Source organism: Delphinus delphis, chromosome 12, assembly GCF_949987515.2.
Source record: "Delphinus delphis chromosome 12, mDelDel1.2, whole genome shotgun sequence".
Lineage (NCBI taxonomy): Eukaryota > Metazoa > Chordata > Mammalia > Artiodactyla > Delphinidae > Delphinus > Delphinus delphis.
The window spans coordinates 69,014,678-69,030,616 of record NC_082694.2 but is presented as its reverse complement, the minus strand read 5'-3'; the positions used below and the strand labels follow the sequence as shown (position 1 = coordinate 69,030,616).

The window sequence follows — 15,939 nt, the reverse complement described above, 5'->3', positions numbered from 1 at the left end:
GTTACTGGAAGGTTCTGAGCAAGAAAATGATACAATCTAATTTATGTTTTTAAAAAATTACCTCAGCTGCTATGAGGTGAATGGATCATAGGGGTTTAAGAACCGTATCAGTGAGACTAATTAAGAGGCTTTGCAACAGCATGTAGATGGTGGTGGTCTATTCCAGGGTGGACACAGTAGACTTGAACAAATAAGAGATTCAGGATACTTTTTTTTTTTTTTTTACAATCACATGGATCGCTTTTTATTTTTAACATATAGAATTTGACTTTGTGTTCATATATATATATGCATGTACACATGTACAAAATACTTGTATCTGTTAGCATTTTCTTTTTTTTAATCTTTATTGGAGTATAATTGCTTTACAATGCTCTGTTACTTTTTTCTGTACAACAAAGTGAATCAGCTATATGTATACATATATCCCCATATCCCCTCCCTTTTGAGCCTCCCTCCCACCCTCACTATCCCACCCCTCTAGGTAGTCACAAAGCATCAAGCTGATCTCCCTGTGCTATGCTGTGGCTTCCCACTAGCCATCCATTTTACATTTAGTGGTGTATCTATGTCAATGCTACTCTCTCACTTTGTCCCAGCTTCCCCTTCCCCAACCCCTGGGTCCTCAAGTCCATTCTCTGCGTCTTTATTCCTGCCCTGCCACTAGGTTCATCAGTATTGTTTTTTTTAGATTCCAAATATGTGCGTTAGCATATGGTGTTTGTTTTTCTCTTTCTGACTTACTTCACTCTGTATGACAGACTCTATGTCCATCCACCTCATTACAGGTAACTCAGTTTCATTCCTTTTAATGGCTGAGTAATATTCCATTGTATATATGTGCCACATCTTCTTCATCCATTCATCTGTTGATGGACACTTAGGTTGCTTCCATGTCCTGCTATTGTAAATAGAGCTGCAATGAACATTGTGGTACATGACTCTTTTTGAATTATGGTTTTCTCAGGGTATATGCCCAGTAGTGGGATTGCTGGGTCATAGGGTAGTTCTATTTTTATTTTTTTAAGGAACCTCCATACTGTTCTCCATAGTGACTGTATCAATTTAGATTCCCACCAACAGTGCAGGAGGGTTCCCTTTTCTCCACACCTTCTCCAGCATTTATTGTTTCTAGATTTTTTGATGATAGCCATTCTGACCGGTGTGAGGTGATACCTCATTGTGGTTTTGATTTGCATTTCTCTAATGATTAGTGATGTTCAGCATCTTTTCATGTGTTTGTTGGCAATCTATATGTCTTCCTTGGAGAAATGTCTACTTAGGACTTCCACCATTTTTGGATTGGGTTGTTTGTTTTTTTGATATTGAGCTGCATGAGCTGCTTGTATATCTTGGAGATTAATCCTTTGTCAGTTGCTTTGTTCACAAATATTTTCTCCCATTGTGAGGGTTGTCTTTTTGTCTTGTTTACGGTTTCCTCTGCTGTGCAAAAGCTTTTAAGTTTCATTAGATCCCATTTGTTTATTTTTATTTTTATTTCCATTTCTTTAGGAGGTGGGTCAAAAAGGATCTTGCTGTGATTTATGTCATAGAGTGTTCTGCCTAAGTTTTCCTCTAAGAGTTTTATAGTGTCTGGCCTTACATTTAGGTCTTTAATCTATCTTGAGTTTATTTTTGTGTATGGTGTTAGGAAGTGTTCTGATTTCATTCTTTTACATGTAGCTGTGAAGTTTTCCCAGCACCACTTATTGAAGAGACTGTCTTTTCTCCACTGTATATTCTTGCCTCCTTTGTCAAAGATAAGGTGACCATTTGTGTGTGGGTTTATCTCTGGGCTTTCTATCCTGTTCCACTGATCTATATTTCTGTTTTTGTGCCAGTACCATACTGTCTTGATTACTGTAACTTTGTAGGATAGTCTGAGGTCAGGGAGCCTGATTTCTCCAGCTCCGTTTTTCTTTCTGAAGATTGCTTTGACTATTTGAGGTCTTTTGTGTTTCCATACAAACTGTAAATTTTTTTGTTCTAGCTCTGTGAAAAATGCCATTGGTAGTTTGATATGGATTATATTGAATCTGTAGATTGCTCTGGGTAGTACAGTCATTTTCACAATGTTGATTCTTCCAATTCAAGAACATGGTATATCTCTCCATCTGTTTGTATACTCTTTGATTTCTTTCATCAGTGTCTTACAGTTTTCTGCATACAAGTCTTTTGCCTCCTTAGGTAGGTTTATTCCTAGGTATTTTATTCTTTTTGTTGCAGTGGTAAATGGGAGTGTTTCCTTAATTTCTCTTTCTGATTTTTCACTGTTACTGTATAGGAATGCAAGAGATTTCTGTGCATTAATTTTCAGGATATGTTTTGAAGACCCTGGATCAGTGTCCCTAGGACTTGCTGAGAGTCTAGCTGTGAGGGGATGGGAAAAAAGGGACCAAGGATGACTCCTCGGCAAAATAGCAGCAGCTGACCTTTAAAGAGCACTTCCAACCTGTGCTCTTCGCACAGGTCCTCTCATTTGCTCTCCACTACCACTGCCATTTTTCTTTACCATCCTGCAGGGTAAATTCTGTTATCATCCCAATTTCATAGAGCAAATGGAGAAACCAAGGCTTGGGAAGGTTAAGTTAACCTCTTTCAAGTTACACAGCTGGTAAATGGAGCCAAGATTTGAAATCAGAGAGTCTGGAGTCCCATGTTTGTCCTATAAATTACACTCCTATACAACACCTGGAATATACAGATCAACACGTGGATTGTAGGGTATGAGTATTAAAAACTTTGAAGGGGCACCTAGTTACAAGATTGGGGAATGACAACAATAAAAGACACACCCTTATGTGAAGTAACTCAGAAAAACAAATATCATACAATATTGCTTATATGTGGAATCTAGAAAAATGGTAGAGATGAAATTACTTGCAAAGCAGAAATAGAGTCACAGATGTAGAGAACAAACTTATGATTACCAAGTGGGGAAGGAAGGGTGGGATGAACTGGGAGATTGGGACTGACATATATATACTACTATGTATAAAATAGATAACTAATGAGAACTTACTGCATAGCACAGGGAACTCTACTCAATGTTCTGTGGTTACCCAAAATGGGAAAGAAATGTAGAAGAGTATGTATATATATATATATATATATATATATATATATATATATATATATATATATATATATATATATATATATATATGACTGATTCACTTTGCTGTACAGCAAGAAACTAACACAACATTGTAAAGCAACTATAGTCCAATAAAAATTTAGAAAAAAATAAATAAAAGACATACTCATAATCTAGGATGGGAGGATGTTTGGAATAACTGTACCACGGAAGGGTTCTATGACATCTGTTGGCATGGGAAGGGAAGTGCTGCCTTAACACTGGGGAGGAGCAGCTCACGGGGAAGATACCTGCATGGCCATCCCTCCCTCCTAGCTGCCTGGCACCTTGGTTCTACAGCCCAACTCACCTCTCAGCAATGTGTAGCTGCCTTGCTTCCAGTGACAGCTTACTCAAGGTTTTCCACATTGCCTCTGTTTCTGGGGTCATTTCCAGAGTCTCCAAGAAGGCTGCTGCCCTGGAGAGGGAAGGAAGCAAAGCACAAGGAATGAGTCCAGGGTCAGGAAGACACCGAGGAATACTAGCGATGGGACAGGAGAGGAGGGGGGCAGGCAATTGTTTGTCCTCTTTGTCTAATCTCCTCCCAGGACACCACGTTCTTTTTAGACATGGTCAGTTTTACTATCCATCCCAGGTCCTCAGAACCAGAATTTCCCACCACCTTGCTGGTTACCAGTCTAGCCCCTCACCTGGTGTAGTTGCCGTCATCAATAGCTGTTCCAAACTCAATAAGGCCCTCATCCAGTGTGTAGGCAACTGTAGTCACACCTTCAGTCACCATCACCTCGGTCTTTCCCCCGCCCCGCTCCAGACCTACAACATCACCCTGTAAAAATTCAACACCCCCATCCCACCAGAATTCCAAGTTAGCATTTCCACTGACTCAACTGCAGAAAAGACCCACCCTCATTCAACCCTACTGCTCGTACACTGAGGGAATTACAGTGGCCCCTGTTTTTCTAACATTTAGTTTCTCTCAGGCAGATAAAAATTCCCTATCTATGGTAATATCCTTGGGTTAAAGTACACTCATAGCTATGATGGCACTAATGGCTAGGGATAAGTTGACAAAGTGTGACATTCACTTCTGCTACTGCCAGCAGTACTGCCAGCAGTACTCTTTCTCAGTATTCTTAAAGGCCCTCCTGTTAAAATTCAACTTGAACATACTTCTTAATATATTGCTGGGTTCAACTGAAGAAACCACTAGGAATGCTTCCTACTCCCTCCCCCGTCCCCACAAAAAGAAAGCAAGAGAGAAAGAGGTCAGTAAGCTAAAACCGAAAAAACATGAGCAGGAAAAAATGGAAGGTGAGCAAGTAGGAAGAATACAGTTGCCCTGAAGGCAAACACAGTATTAGGAGAATAAACTTTGGGTCCTCCAGCAGGATGGGGAGGCCAAATCTAAGGTTCCCTCATTAAACTGGGGATCCTCTCTTCAGTAAAGGGAACCAAAGGGGTACAGGTCATTAATATGCCTGATTCCTGCAGAGGCAAACACAAATCATCTCTGGAGGAAAACATGCCTATTTGAGGCCCTCAGGATTCCAAAAGATTACATTCAATGTAACATGAGTTCACAATAAAAAAGTACCAAAATATAAGTTAACAAACAGTTAACCAAAAAGTTAAATGAGTAAACAATACCTATAAATAACAGTTTTAGACCTCCATGGGTCTCAGATATCAAAAATAATAGTTACGAAAAAAGACAGTTATGATATATAAAATAATTATGTGTGAGATGTTTAAAGACCTAAAAGATGAAATGAAAAATTAAGCAAGGGACAAGAGACTATCAAAAATGGTCAGTCACGTTGGAGAAAGAACCAAATAAAACCTTATGAAAAATTTAATTTTTGAAGTAAAAAACTCAATAGATGGTTTAAATAGCAGATTAGACAATGATGAAAATGAATTAATGAACTAAAAGATGTATCTTAAGAAATTATCCAGAATGTAGCATGGAGTGAGAAGGAGAAAGGAAATATGAAAGACAGGTTAAAAAGGTAGAGAAGACAGAACAAGAAATCTAACATATACCTAATTAGAGTTTCGATGGAGAGACTGGAAAATATGATAGAAGAAGCAATGTTTAAAGAGATTATGGTTGGGAAATTTCCAAGACTGATAGAAATATGTGTACTCACAATTACAGGTAGCACAATATATACCAAGTAGGATAAGTAAAAAGAAATTTATAGCTAGACACACTGTGGTAAAATTTCAACATGCCTAAAAAAAGATTTTAAAAGCAACCAGAGAGAAAAGACAGATCACCTATATAGAAAGGGCTATTAATAATCTTGTCAGAACAAAAGAAGTCAATCAATGGGACAATATTTGCAAAAGGCTAAGAAAAAATAACTGTCAATCTAGAACAGGGGGGACTTCCTGGTGGTGCAGGGGTTAAGAATCCGCCTGCCAATGCAGGGGACACGGGTTCAAGCCCTGGTCTGGGAAGATTTCACATGCCGCGGAGCAACTAAGCCCGTGCACCACAACTACTGAGCCTGCGTGCCACAACTCCTGAGCCTGCGGTCTAGAGCCCGTGAGCCACAGCTACTGAGCCCGTATGCCACAACTACTGAAGTCCACGTGCCACAACTACTGAAGCCCAAGCACCACAACTACTGCAGCCCACGCGCCTAGAGCCCATGCTCCGCAACAAAGAGAAGCCAATGAGAGGCCCGTGCACTGCAACAAAGAGTAGCTTCCACTCGCTGCAACTAGAGAAAGCCCATGTGCAGCAACGAAGACCCAACACAGTCAAATAAAAATCTAGAATTCAGTACTGAGTCCAAGTATCTTTCAAGAGCAAAGCTCTAAATAAAAACATTTTCAGATAATCAAAACCTGAACGTTTATCATCAAAAGACTTTCACTAGGGCTTTCCTGGTGGCGCAGTGGTTGAGAGTCCGCCTGCCGATGCAGGGGACACGGGTTCATGCCCCGGTCCGGGAAGATCCCACAGGCCGCGGAGCGGCTGGGCCCATGAGCCATGGCCGCTGAGCCTGCGTGTCTGTCTGGAGCCTGTGCTCCGCAGCGGGAGAGGCCACAACAGTGAGAGGCCCACGTACCGCAAAAACAAAAACAAAACAAAACAAAAAAGACTTTCACTAAAGAAACTTGTAGGATAGCCTCATCCACCAGAGGGCAGACAGTAGAAGCAAGAAGAACTACAATTCCGCAGGAAACTAAAAACCACATTCACAGAAATATAGACAGAATGAAAAGGCAGAGGACTTTGTACCAGATGAAGGAACAAGATAAAACCCCAGAAAAACAACTAAATGAAGTGGAGATAGGCAACCTTCCAGAAAAAGAATTCAGAATAATGATAGTGAAGATGATCCAGGACCTCAGAAAAAGAATGGAGGCAAAGATCGAGAAGATGAAAGAAATGTTTAACAAAGACCTAGAAGAATTAAATAACAAACAGAGATGAATACAATAACTGAAATGAAAAATACACTAGAAGGAATCAATAGCAGAATAACTGAGGCAGAAGAATGGATAAGTGATCTGGAAGACAGAATGGTGGAATTCACTGCCACAGAACAGAATAAAGAAAAAAAGAATGAAAAGAAATGAAGACAGCCTAAGAGACCTCTGGGATAACATTAAATGCAACAACATTTGCAGTACAGGGGGCCCAGAAGGAGAAGAGAGAGAGAAAGGACCCAAGAAAATATTTGAAGAGATTATAGTCGAAAACTTCCCTAACATGGGAAAGGAAATAGCCACCCAAGTCCAGGAAGTGCAGAGAGTCCCAGGCAGATTAAACCCCAGGAGAAACATGCCGAGACACATAGTAATCAAATTGACAAAAATTAAAGACAAAAATTATTGAAAGCAACAAGGGAAAAATGACAAATAACATACAAGGCAACTCCCATAAGGTTAACAGCTGATTTCTCAGCAGAAACTCTACAAGCCAGAAGGGAGTGGCACGATATATTTAAAGTGATGAAAGGGAAGAACCCACATCCAAGGTTACTCTACCCAGCAAGGAACTCATTCAGATTCGATGGAGAAATCAAAAGCTTTACAGACAAGCAAAAGCTAAGAGAATTCAGCACCACCAAACCAGCTCTACAACAAATGCTAAAGGAACTTCTCTAAGTGGGAAACACAAGAGAAGAAAAGGACCTACAAAAACAAACCCATAAGAATTCAGAAAATGGTAATAGGAACATACATATTGATATTACCTTAAATGTGAATGGATTAAATGCTCCAACCAAAAGAAACAGACTGGCTGAATGGATACAAAAACAAGACCCATATATAAGCTGTCTACAAGAGACCCACACTTCAGACCTAGGGACACATACAGACTGAAAGTGAGGGGATGGAAAAAGATATTCCATGCAAATGGAAATCAAAAGAAAGCTGGAGTAGCAATACTCATATCAGATAAAATAGACTTTAAAATAAAGAATGTTACAAGAGACAAGGAAGGACACTACATAATGATCAAGGGATCAATCCAAGAAGAAGATATAACAATTATAAATATATATGCACCCAACATAGGAGCACCTCAATACATAAGGCAACTAACAGCTGTAAAAGAGGAAATCAACAGTAACACAGTAACAGTGGGGGACTTTAACAGCTCACTTACAGCAATGGACAGATCATCCAGACAGAAAATTAATTAGGAAACAGAAGCTTTAAATGACACAATAGACCAGATAGATTTAATTGACATTTATAGGACATTCCATCCGAAAACAGCAGATTACACTTTCTTCTCAAGTGCACAAGGAACATTCTCCAGGATAGATCACATCTTGGGTCACGAATCAAGCCTCAGTAAATTTAAGAAAACTGAAATCATATCAAGCATCTTTTCTGACCACAACGCTATGAGATTAGAAATCAATTACAAGGAAAAAGAAGTAAAAAGCACAAACACATGGAGGCTAATCAATACATTACTAAATAACCAAGAGATCACTGAAGAAATCAGAGGAAATAAAAAAATACCTAGACGCAAATTACAACGAAAACACGATGATCCAAAACCTATGGGATGCAGCAAAAGGAGTTCTAAGAGGAGAAGTTTATAGCAATACAAGCCTACCTCAAGAAACAAGAAAAATCTCAAATAAACAATCTAACCTTACATCTAAAGGAACTAGAGAAAGAACAAACAAAACCAAAGTTAGTAGAAGGAAAGAAATCATAAAGATCAGAGCAGAAATAAATGAAATAGAAACCAAGAAAACAATAGCAAAGATCAATAAAACTAAAAGCTGGTTCTTTAAGAAGGTAAACAAAATTGATAAACCTTTAGCCAGACTCGTCTAGAAAAAGAGGGAGAGGACTCAAATCAATAAAATTGAAGTGAAAAAGGAGAAGTTACAACAGACACTGCAGAAATACAAAGCATCTTAAGAGACTACTACAAGCAACTCTATGCCAATAAAATGGACAACCTGGAAGAAATGGACAAATTCTTAGAAAGGTATAACCTTACAAGACTGAACCAGGAAGAAATAGAAAATCTGAACAGACCAATCACAAGTAATGAAATTGAAACTGTGATTAAAAATCTTCCAACAAACAAAAGTCCAGGACCAGATGTCTTCACAGGTGAATTCTATCAAACATTTAGAGAAGAGCTAACACCCATCCTTCTCAAACTCTCCCAAAAAATTGCAGAGGAAGGAACACTCCCAAACTCATTCTATGAGGCCACCATCACCCTGATACCAAAACCAGACAAAGATACTACAAAAAAAGAAAATTACAGACCAATATCACTGATGAATATAGATGCAAAAATCCTCAACAAAATACTTGCAAACAGAATTCAACAACACATTAAAAGGATCATACACCATGATCAAGTGGGATTTATCCCAGGGATGCAAGGAGTCTTCAATATATGCAAATCAATCAATGTGATACACCATATTAACAAATTGAAGAATAAAAACCATATGATCATCTCAGTAGATTCAGAAAAAGCTTTTGACAAAATTCAACACCCATTTATGATAAAAACTCTCCAGAAAGTGGGCATAGAGGGAACCTACCTCAACATAATAAAGGTCATATATGACAAACCCACAGCAAACATCATTCTCAATGGTGAAAAACTGAAAGCATTTCCTCTAAGATCAGGAACGTGACAAGGATGTCCACTCTCGCCACTATTATTCAACATAGTTTTGGAAGTCCTAGCCACGGCAATCAGAGAAGAAAAAGAAATAAAAGGAATGCAAATTGGAAAAGAAGAAGTAAAACTGTCACTGTTTGCAGATGATATGATACAGTACATAGAGAATCCTAAAGATGCCACCAGAAAACTACTAGAGCTAATCAATGAATTTGGTAAAGTTGCAGGATACAAAATTAATGCACATAAATTTCTCGCATTCCTGTACACTAACAATGAAAGATCAGAAAGAGAAATTAAGGAAACAATCCCATTCACCACTGCAACAAAAAGAATAACATACCTAGGAATAAACCTACCTAAGGAGGTAAAAAACCTGTACTCAGAAAACTATAAGACACTGATGAAAGAAATCAAAGATGACACAAACAGATGGAGAGATATATCATGTCCTTTGATTGGAAGAATCAATATTGTGAAAATGACTATACTACCCAAAGCAATCTACAGATTCAGTGCAATCCCTATCAAATTACCAGTGGCATTTTTTACAGAACTAGAACAAAAAAATCTTAAAATTTGTATGGAGACACAGAAGACCCCGAATAGCCAAAGCAGTCTTGAGGGAAAAAAACAGAGCTGGAGTAATCAGACTCCCTAACTTCAGACTATACTACAAAGCTACAGTAATCAAGACAATATGGTACTGGCACAAAAATAGAAATATAGATCAATGGAACAGGATAGAAAGCCCAGAGAGGAACCCATGCACCTATGGTCAACTAATCTATGACAAAGGAGGCAAGGATATTCAATGGAGAAAAGACAGTCTCTTCAATAAGTGGTGCTGGGAAAACTGGACAGCTACATGTAAAAGAATGAAATTAAAACACTCCCTAACACCATACACAAAAATAAACTGAAAAAAAATAAATAAATAAACTGAAAATGGATTAGAGACCTAAATGTAAGATTGGACACTATAAAACTCTTAGAAGAAAACATAGGAAGAACACTCTTTGACATAAATCACAGCAAGATCTTTTATGATACATCTCCTAGAGTAATGGAAATAAAAAATAAACAAATGGGACCTAATGAAACTTAAAAGCTTTTGCACAGCAAATGAAACTACAAACAAGACGAAAAGACAACCCTCAGAATGGGAGAAAATATTTGCAAACGAATTAACGGACAAAGGATTAATCTCCAAAATATATAAACAGCTCATGAAGCTCAATATTAAAAAAAACAAACAACGCAATCAAAAAATGGGCAGAGACCTAAATAGACATTTCTCCAAAGAAGACATACAGATGGCCAAAAAGCACATGAAAAGCTGCTCAACATCACTAATTATTAGAGAAATGCAAATCAAAACTACAACGAGGTATTACCTCACACCAGTTAGAATGGGCATCATCAGAAAATCTACAAACAACAAATGCTAGAGAGGGTGTGGAGAAAAGGGAACCCTCTTGCACTGTTGGTGGGAATGGAAATTGATACAGCCACTATGGAGAACAGTATGCAGGTTCCTTAGAAAACTAAAAACAGAATTACCATATGATCCAGCAATCCCACTACTGGGCATATACCCAGAGAAAACCATAACTGAAAAAGACACATGCACCCCAGTGTTCATTGCAGCACTATTTACAATAGCGAGGTCATGGAAACAACCTAAACGCCCATCGACAGACGAATGGATTAAAGAAGATGTGGTATATATATACAATGGAATATTAGCCATAAAAAGGAACAAAACTGGGTCATTTGTAGAGACGTGGATGGATCTAGAGACTGTCATACAGAGTGAAGTAAGCCAGAAAGAGAAAAACAAATATTGTATATTAACGCATATATGTGGAACCTAGAAAATTGGCACAGATGAACCGGTTTTCAGGGCAGAAATAGAGACACAGATGTAGAGAACAAACGTATGGACACCAAGGGGGAAAAGTGGGGTGTGTGTGTGTGTGATGAATTGCGAGATTGGGATTGACATGTATACACTAATATGTATAAAATGGATGACTAATAAGAACCTGCTGTATAAAAAATAAAATAAAATTCAAAAAGAAAAAAAAAAGAAACTTCTAAATGATATTCTTCAAGAAGAGGAAGAAAAGTAACTCCAGAGAGAAGATCAGCAACGAAAAAGGAAAAGTTGAACAGAGAAACTGGCACTATGACGGTAAATCTATACAAATTTTGTGTGTATAAAATAATAATGTCTAACTTTGGGGATAACAGAAGGGAACCAAAATACTAGACAACAGTGGCAAAGGGGAGGTAATCCCATTTAATCTTTTAGGGTCCTTGTATTGTTTGCAGTGCAAGGGGGGGCGGTTAGATGCTGATTAACTTTAGACTTTGTTAATTTAAATACATGGTGAACTTTTAAGGGTAACTGCTATAGAAATAGGATGTATAACCTTCTGATCTAAAGAGTACTCTAAATACTCTGAAGAGTATTTAGAAAAGGACAACCCCCCCAACCCCCCCACAAAAACTCAATCTTAATCAGTCTAAAATGAGGCAAAAAAGGAGAAAAAAAGAGATATAGAAAGAACAAAAAGGAAGTATCAAGTGCTCTACCCACACCCACACCAGTCATCCTAGCCTACCATAGGGGCCTCTTTTCTCTGTTTGCATAGGCTCCTCCCGGATTTTGGAATATTACTTGTGTGTGTGACGTTGTTATGGGATAGGAGAGAGGGTCTGATCAGCAGTCTTAAAAAAATGGAACTATGAATGGCTTTTGTACCAGAGAATCAGCACACAAGGAGGTGATATGGAACTACTCCTCCTGTTGGGGATCTTCCAGCCTAAGGGAACTTCATGTTATGACTTGGTGAATTCCCACTATAATAGAGACCCATACTCCAAGGGTCTAATATAATGTCAGGAATCTGAACAAGGATGGCTCTGGGGCCTGGTCCACTGTGGGAAGGAGTCTAAGCGTCACCTGCCAACTCCATTAAAGAGATTATGGGTGGTGGGCAGAGAAACCAAGCAGACTTCAGAGCCGACTCAGGTTCTAATTAATCAGCTCAACACTATGGCTGAGGTGCCCTGATGTCAACATACCCTGATAGAGGACATGGTGACTCTCTCAGGTGCCTCAATGTTGTACCACACACACAGGTTGTTTCGGTTCTGAGCTACCAGCACATCACTTCCTGGGACCCATTGCACGTAGGAGCAGAAGTTGAGGATCATTGTCTTAGAGCAGCTTTCAATATCATATAGGTGCAACTGAAGGAGGAAGAAGTAGATAGCACAATTAAAAGGAGATATGGGTGTCTTCTCATCTTGACAATTTTCCTAATGGTGAAATGTGGTGAGCTAACCCACCAGTCACGTGCATGCTAAATTTCAAAGCTTACTCATCTTCAACCATAATCCCTTCAAGTTTATGCTGAGTTGACATATTCTGACTCTGGCCAAATAAGAGATGATCAAAAGAGCAAAGGTCTACACCCTAGGAATTTAAGTTAGGTGAAGGTCAGACTTTTTTTTGGCTGCGCTGCAAGGCATGTGGGATCTTAGTTCCTGACCAGGGATCGAACCTGCACCCCCTGCAGTGGAAGTGTGGAGTCTTAACCAGTGGACCGCCAGGGAAGTCCCAGACTTTCATTCTTAGAATAACTCTGGGCCAGAGTTACCAGCCTGGATTACACAAGTAAGGGCACCAGTCAAATTAAATGGTCTGGAAATTTGTGATGGCTTTCGCATCACAATGAAAATGAAACAAGAAATCACCAGAGAGTCCCTTTTGCCCCTGAGGTTGAACTCTTTGGTGGTACCATATTGAGATCAGAATCAATAAGGGGCTAGGGGGAGACTGTCCTCAAGCCAGCTTCAGTGCCATCAGGTAAGTGTAGCTGAAGAGCACTGGAGCAGTAGGTGTGGGTTAAGGTCAGCTAGGCGTGCGGAAGAGGAATGCAGGCGTAAGGATGTTTCATGAGGATGTTTCACAAATATGATTTGTGAATATTAAGAGAGACATCAACTCCCAAATTCCTCTCTTGACTTCGGTGCCAGCATGACACAGCCTCCTGAAGGGTAAAATGGGATGGGTGGTGATAGCAGATACAAAGAATGTGGATTCTTCTGTGCCTTTTGCTGTGCTAATGGCATAGCCCCAAGAAATTATGTCCTATCCTGCCTCCCACAGTCCCTGCTGGCAGCTAGTACCACATCCTTTATGGACCAGTCTATGGCTAAGGCCTTAGCAACCCTCCTCACACGAAGTTTCCGGTCCCTGAAGAGAAGCTTGTGCCCAGTCTCGTTAAGTTCCAGCCAATCCACACGGCTCTCATGGCTGATGGTGCCAATGTTGTAGCCACCAATCAGGTCCACTAGAGAGTAAAGGAAACAGGGTTAATCACATACAAGGTATGAGGTGGCCTGTGAAAGTCTGGCTTTAAGAATGTTGCGTTAGTCTAGAGAATGTCACTCAGGAATGTAAATGGGCAGTACAACATAACTTTGCTAAGATGCTGTATTTCTTCTAAAATTATAGAGGTTTTGTTTAACTCTGCAGTTATTAACTCAAAAGATCCAGACTCATCAAGAAATGTGATTCTTCTCTGGGACTCTTGGAGTTGTCTCAGAGCAGGTCAGAACTATGGAGCAACTGGCTTCTGTTCTCATGATGAACCACAATTAGAGCAAACACACCAGTGAGAGAAAGCTGATGAACGAAATGACCCTGGTGATCATACGTGCTCCAAGGAGTTACCTGCATATCTGAGTGGCAGTGATATAAGAACACTTAGGGACAAAGAGTGGTGAAGGCACACAGACAAAATAGGAGGAACCTCTAACTAAAGTTAGGCTGGTCAGTGCAGACGATGAATATTAGTTTGGTCTGAATTTCATAGGCAATATAAGAAACAATCATGCTTAGAACAGACCACTCAAGGTTGGCTAGGGTGCTTTCAGGGAGTCTCTTGAACAAAGCCCATTCACAGGTCTTATTGATATACATTATCAACAAGCAATGTGCCTGCTTTTGTTACCCACGCTTAAGCTGAAGACCAAATGCCAGCAGATGTCCACTACTGGGAAGACCAACTTAAAAATGAATTTTCCTTTAATTAAAAAGCAAAATGATAAATCCATGTTTTAATGCCCCGATTATAAGTACAACCATAGAATGCTAGAGCTGTGGGGACCCTATTTCTGTGAGCACCCTGAAATTACACACAAAATTATGCATGTAGATATTTTTCTGGGAAAGGATCTATGCTTTTAATTAGACACTCAAAGGGGTCGATGACCCAAAATGGTTAAGAGAAGAACTCTGTCAATGTACATTGAAGATAAGACCTACAGAGAGAGGTGACTTGTCCAAAATCTCACAGCTCATTACTGCTCAGAGAACTTAGGCCACTGGAACTTAGAACTTAAGCCACTGGACTGTATTATTATTTCTATTATAGATACTTACATTTCTGAGCTCAGCAACTTCATGTGAAATAGAAAGTTCATGAAATGTAAAAATATCTTAAGAACAGACCCATATGTATATGGAAACCTGATTTATGAGAGATGACATTACATACTAGTGAGCGAAGAATGGACTTTCGAGCAATGGTTAAACATATGGGAAAAAAATAAAATTAGATTCCTACCCACATTATGCACAAAAATAAATTCCAGGTAAAAAGCAAAATTTTAAATGCCAAAATACAGGAGGGAGTAGGGAGGGATTTCTTAAATGAGACCTCAAAACCCACAAACTATTTATTAAAAAGTGATATACAACACTGTAAATTGAATCATACTTCAGTAAAAAAAAAAAAGTGATAAAATGGACTACATTAAACTTAAAAATGTCTAAATACTAAGAAATGCTGAAAAGGAGAGAAAAGACAAGCCACAGGCTGAGACAATCGCTGCAATGCAAATAACCATCAAAGCCTATACACACACACACACAACTCCTTCACGTAAATAAAGAAAAGACAACCTAATTTTAAAAATAGGCAATGGATGTGAACTGGCAATTCACAGAAGAAATCCAAATGGCCAATAAACAAATGAACAAAAAAATTAAAACAATGAAATATATTTTCATATACATCAGATTGAGCCAAATAATGAAGTCAGGAAATTTCAAGCACTGGAGAGGAAGTGCAACTGTGACTGCTGGTGGGAATGTAAATTGGTACAACCTCTTCAGAGAGCAATCTGGAAATATTTTAGTGAAATTGAAGATGTACCTCTTTCATGATTCAGCAATTCCATGCTGGGTATAAACCTTAGAGAACTGAAACACTGTATCAGTGAAAAACTAACAAATGTCCATCAACAGAGAAGAGAGAAAAGATCCAAGGTAAAAATAATGAAACGTGAGGATCTGACAGAACTGGGTATGGGTACACAAGTAATAATAATATTATTATTATGAACAGCTAACATTTATTAAGCACTTATTATATACTAGGCACTAGTCTAAGTGCTTTTCATATGAAGTAGGTCCTATTTTTATCCCCATTTTGTAGATGAGGTACATTTTGTAGATGAAATTGAGATACAGAAAGGTGAAGTAATTTACCTAAGATTACACAGGTAGTAAGTAGAGAAGTGGGGAGATTTGACTCCAGAGCCCTGTTCTTAATACCTACACTACCTGGATATGTTATTCTCTAAACTTTTTAGAGAATACCATGCTATTCTTTATACTTTTTTCCTA

At 38.8% G+C, this 15,939-nt stretch overlaps 1 protein-coding gene across 1 annotated transcript in view; it reads right to left on the bottom strand.

The window, feature by feature from the left end:
* IFT172 (intraflagellar transport 172) overlaps positions 1-15,939 on the bottom strand; it is a 41,946-nt gene that overhangs the window by 15,914 nt on the left and 10,093 nt on the right. The window contains exons 15-18 of the mRNA XM_060026913.1: positions 13,485-13,597; positions 12,324-12,491; positions 3,787-3,923; positions 3,447-3,554 (exon numbers count right to left, since the gene is read on the bottom strand). Of these exons, the coding sequence (XP_059882896.1) occupies positions 3,447-3,554; positions 3,787-3,923; positions 12,324-12,491; positions 13,485-13,597 (526 nt within the window). The remainder of the gene's footprint in view (positions 1-3,446; positions 3,555-3,786; positions 3,924-12,323; positions 12,492-13,484; positions 13,598-15,939) is intronic.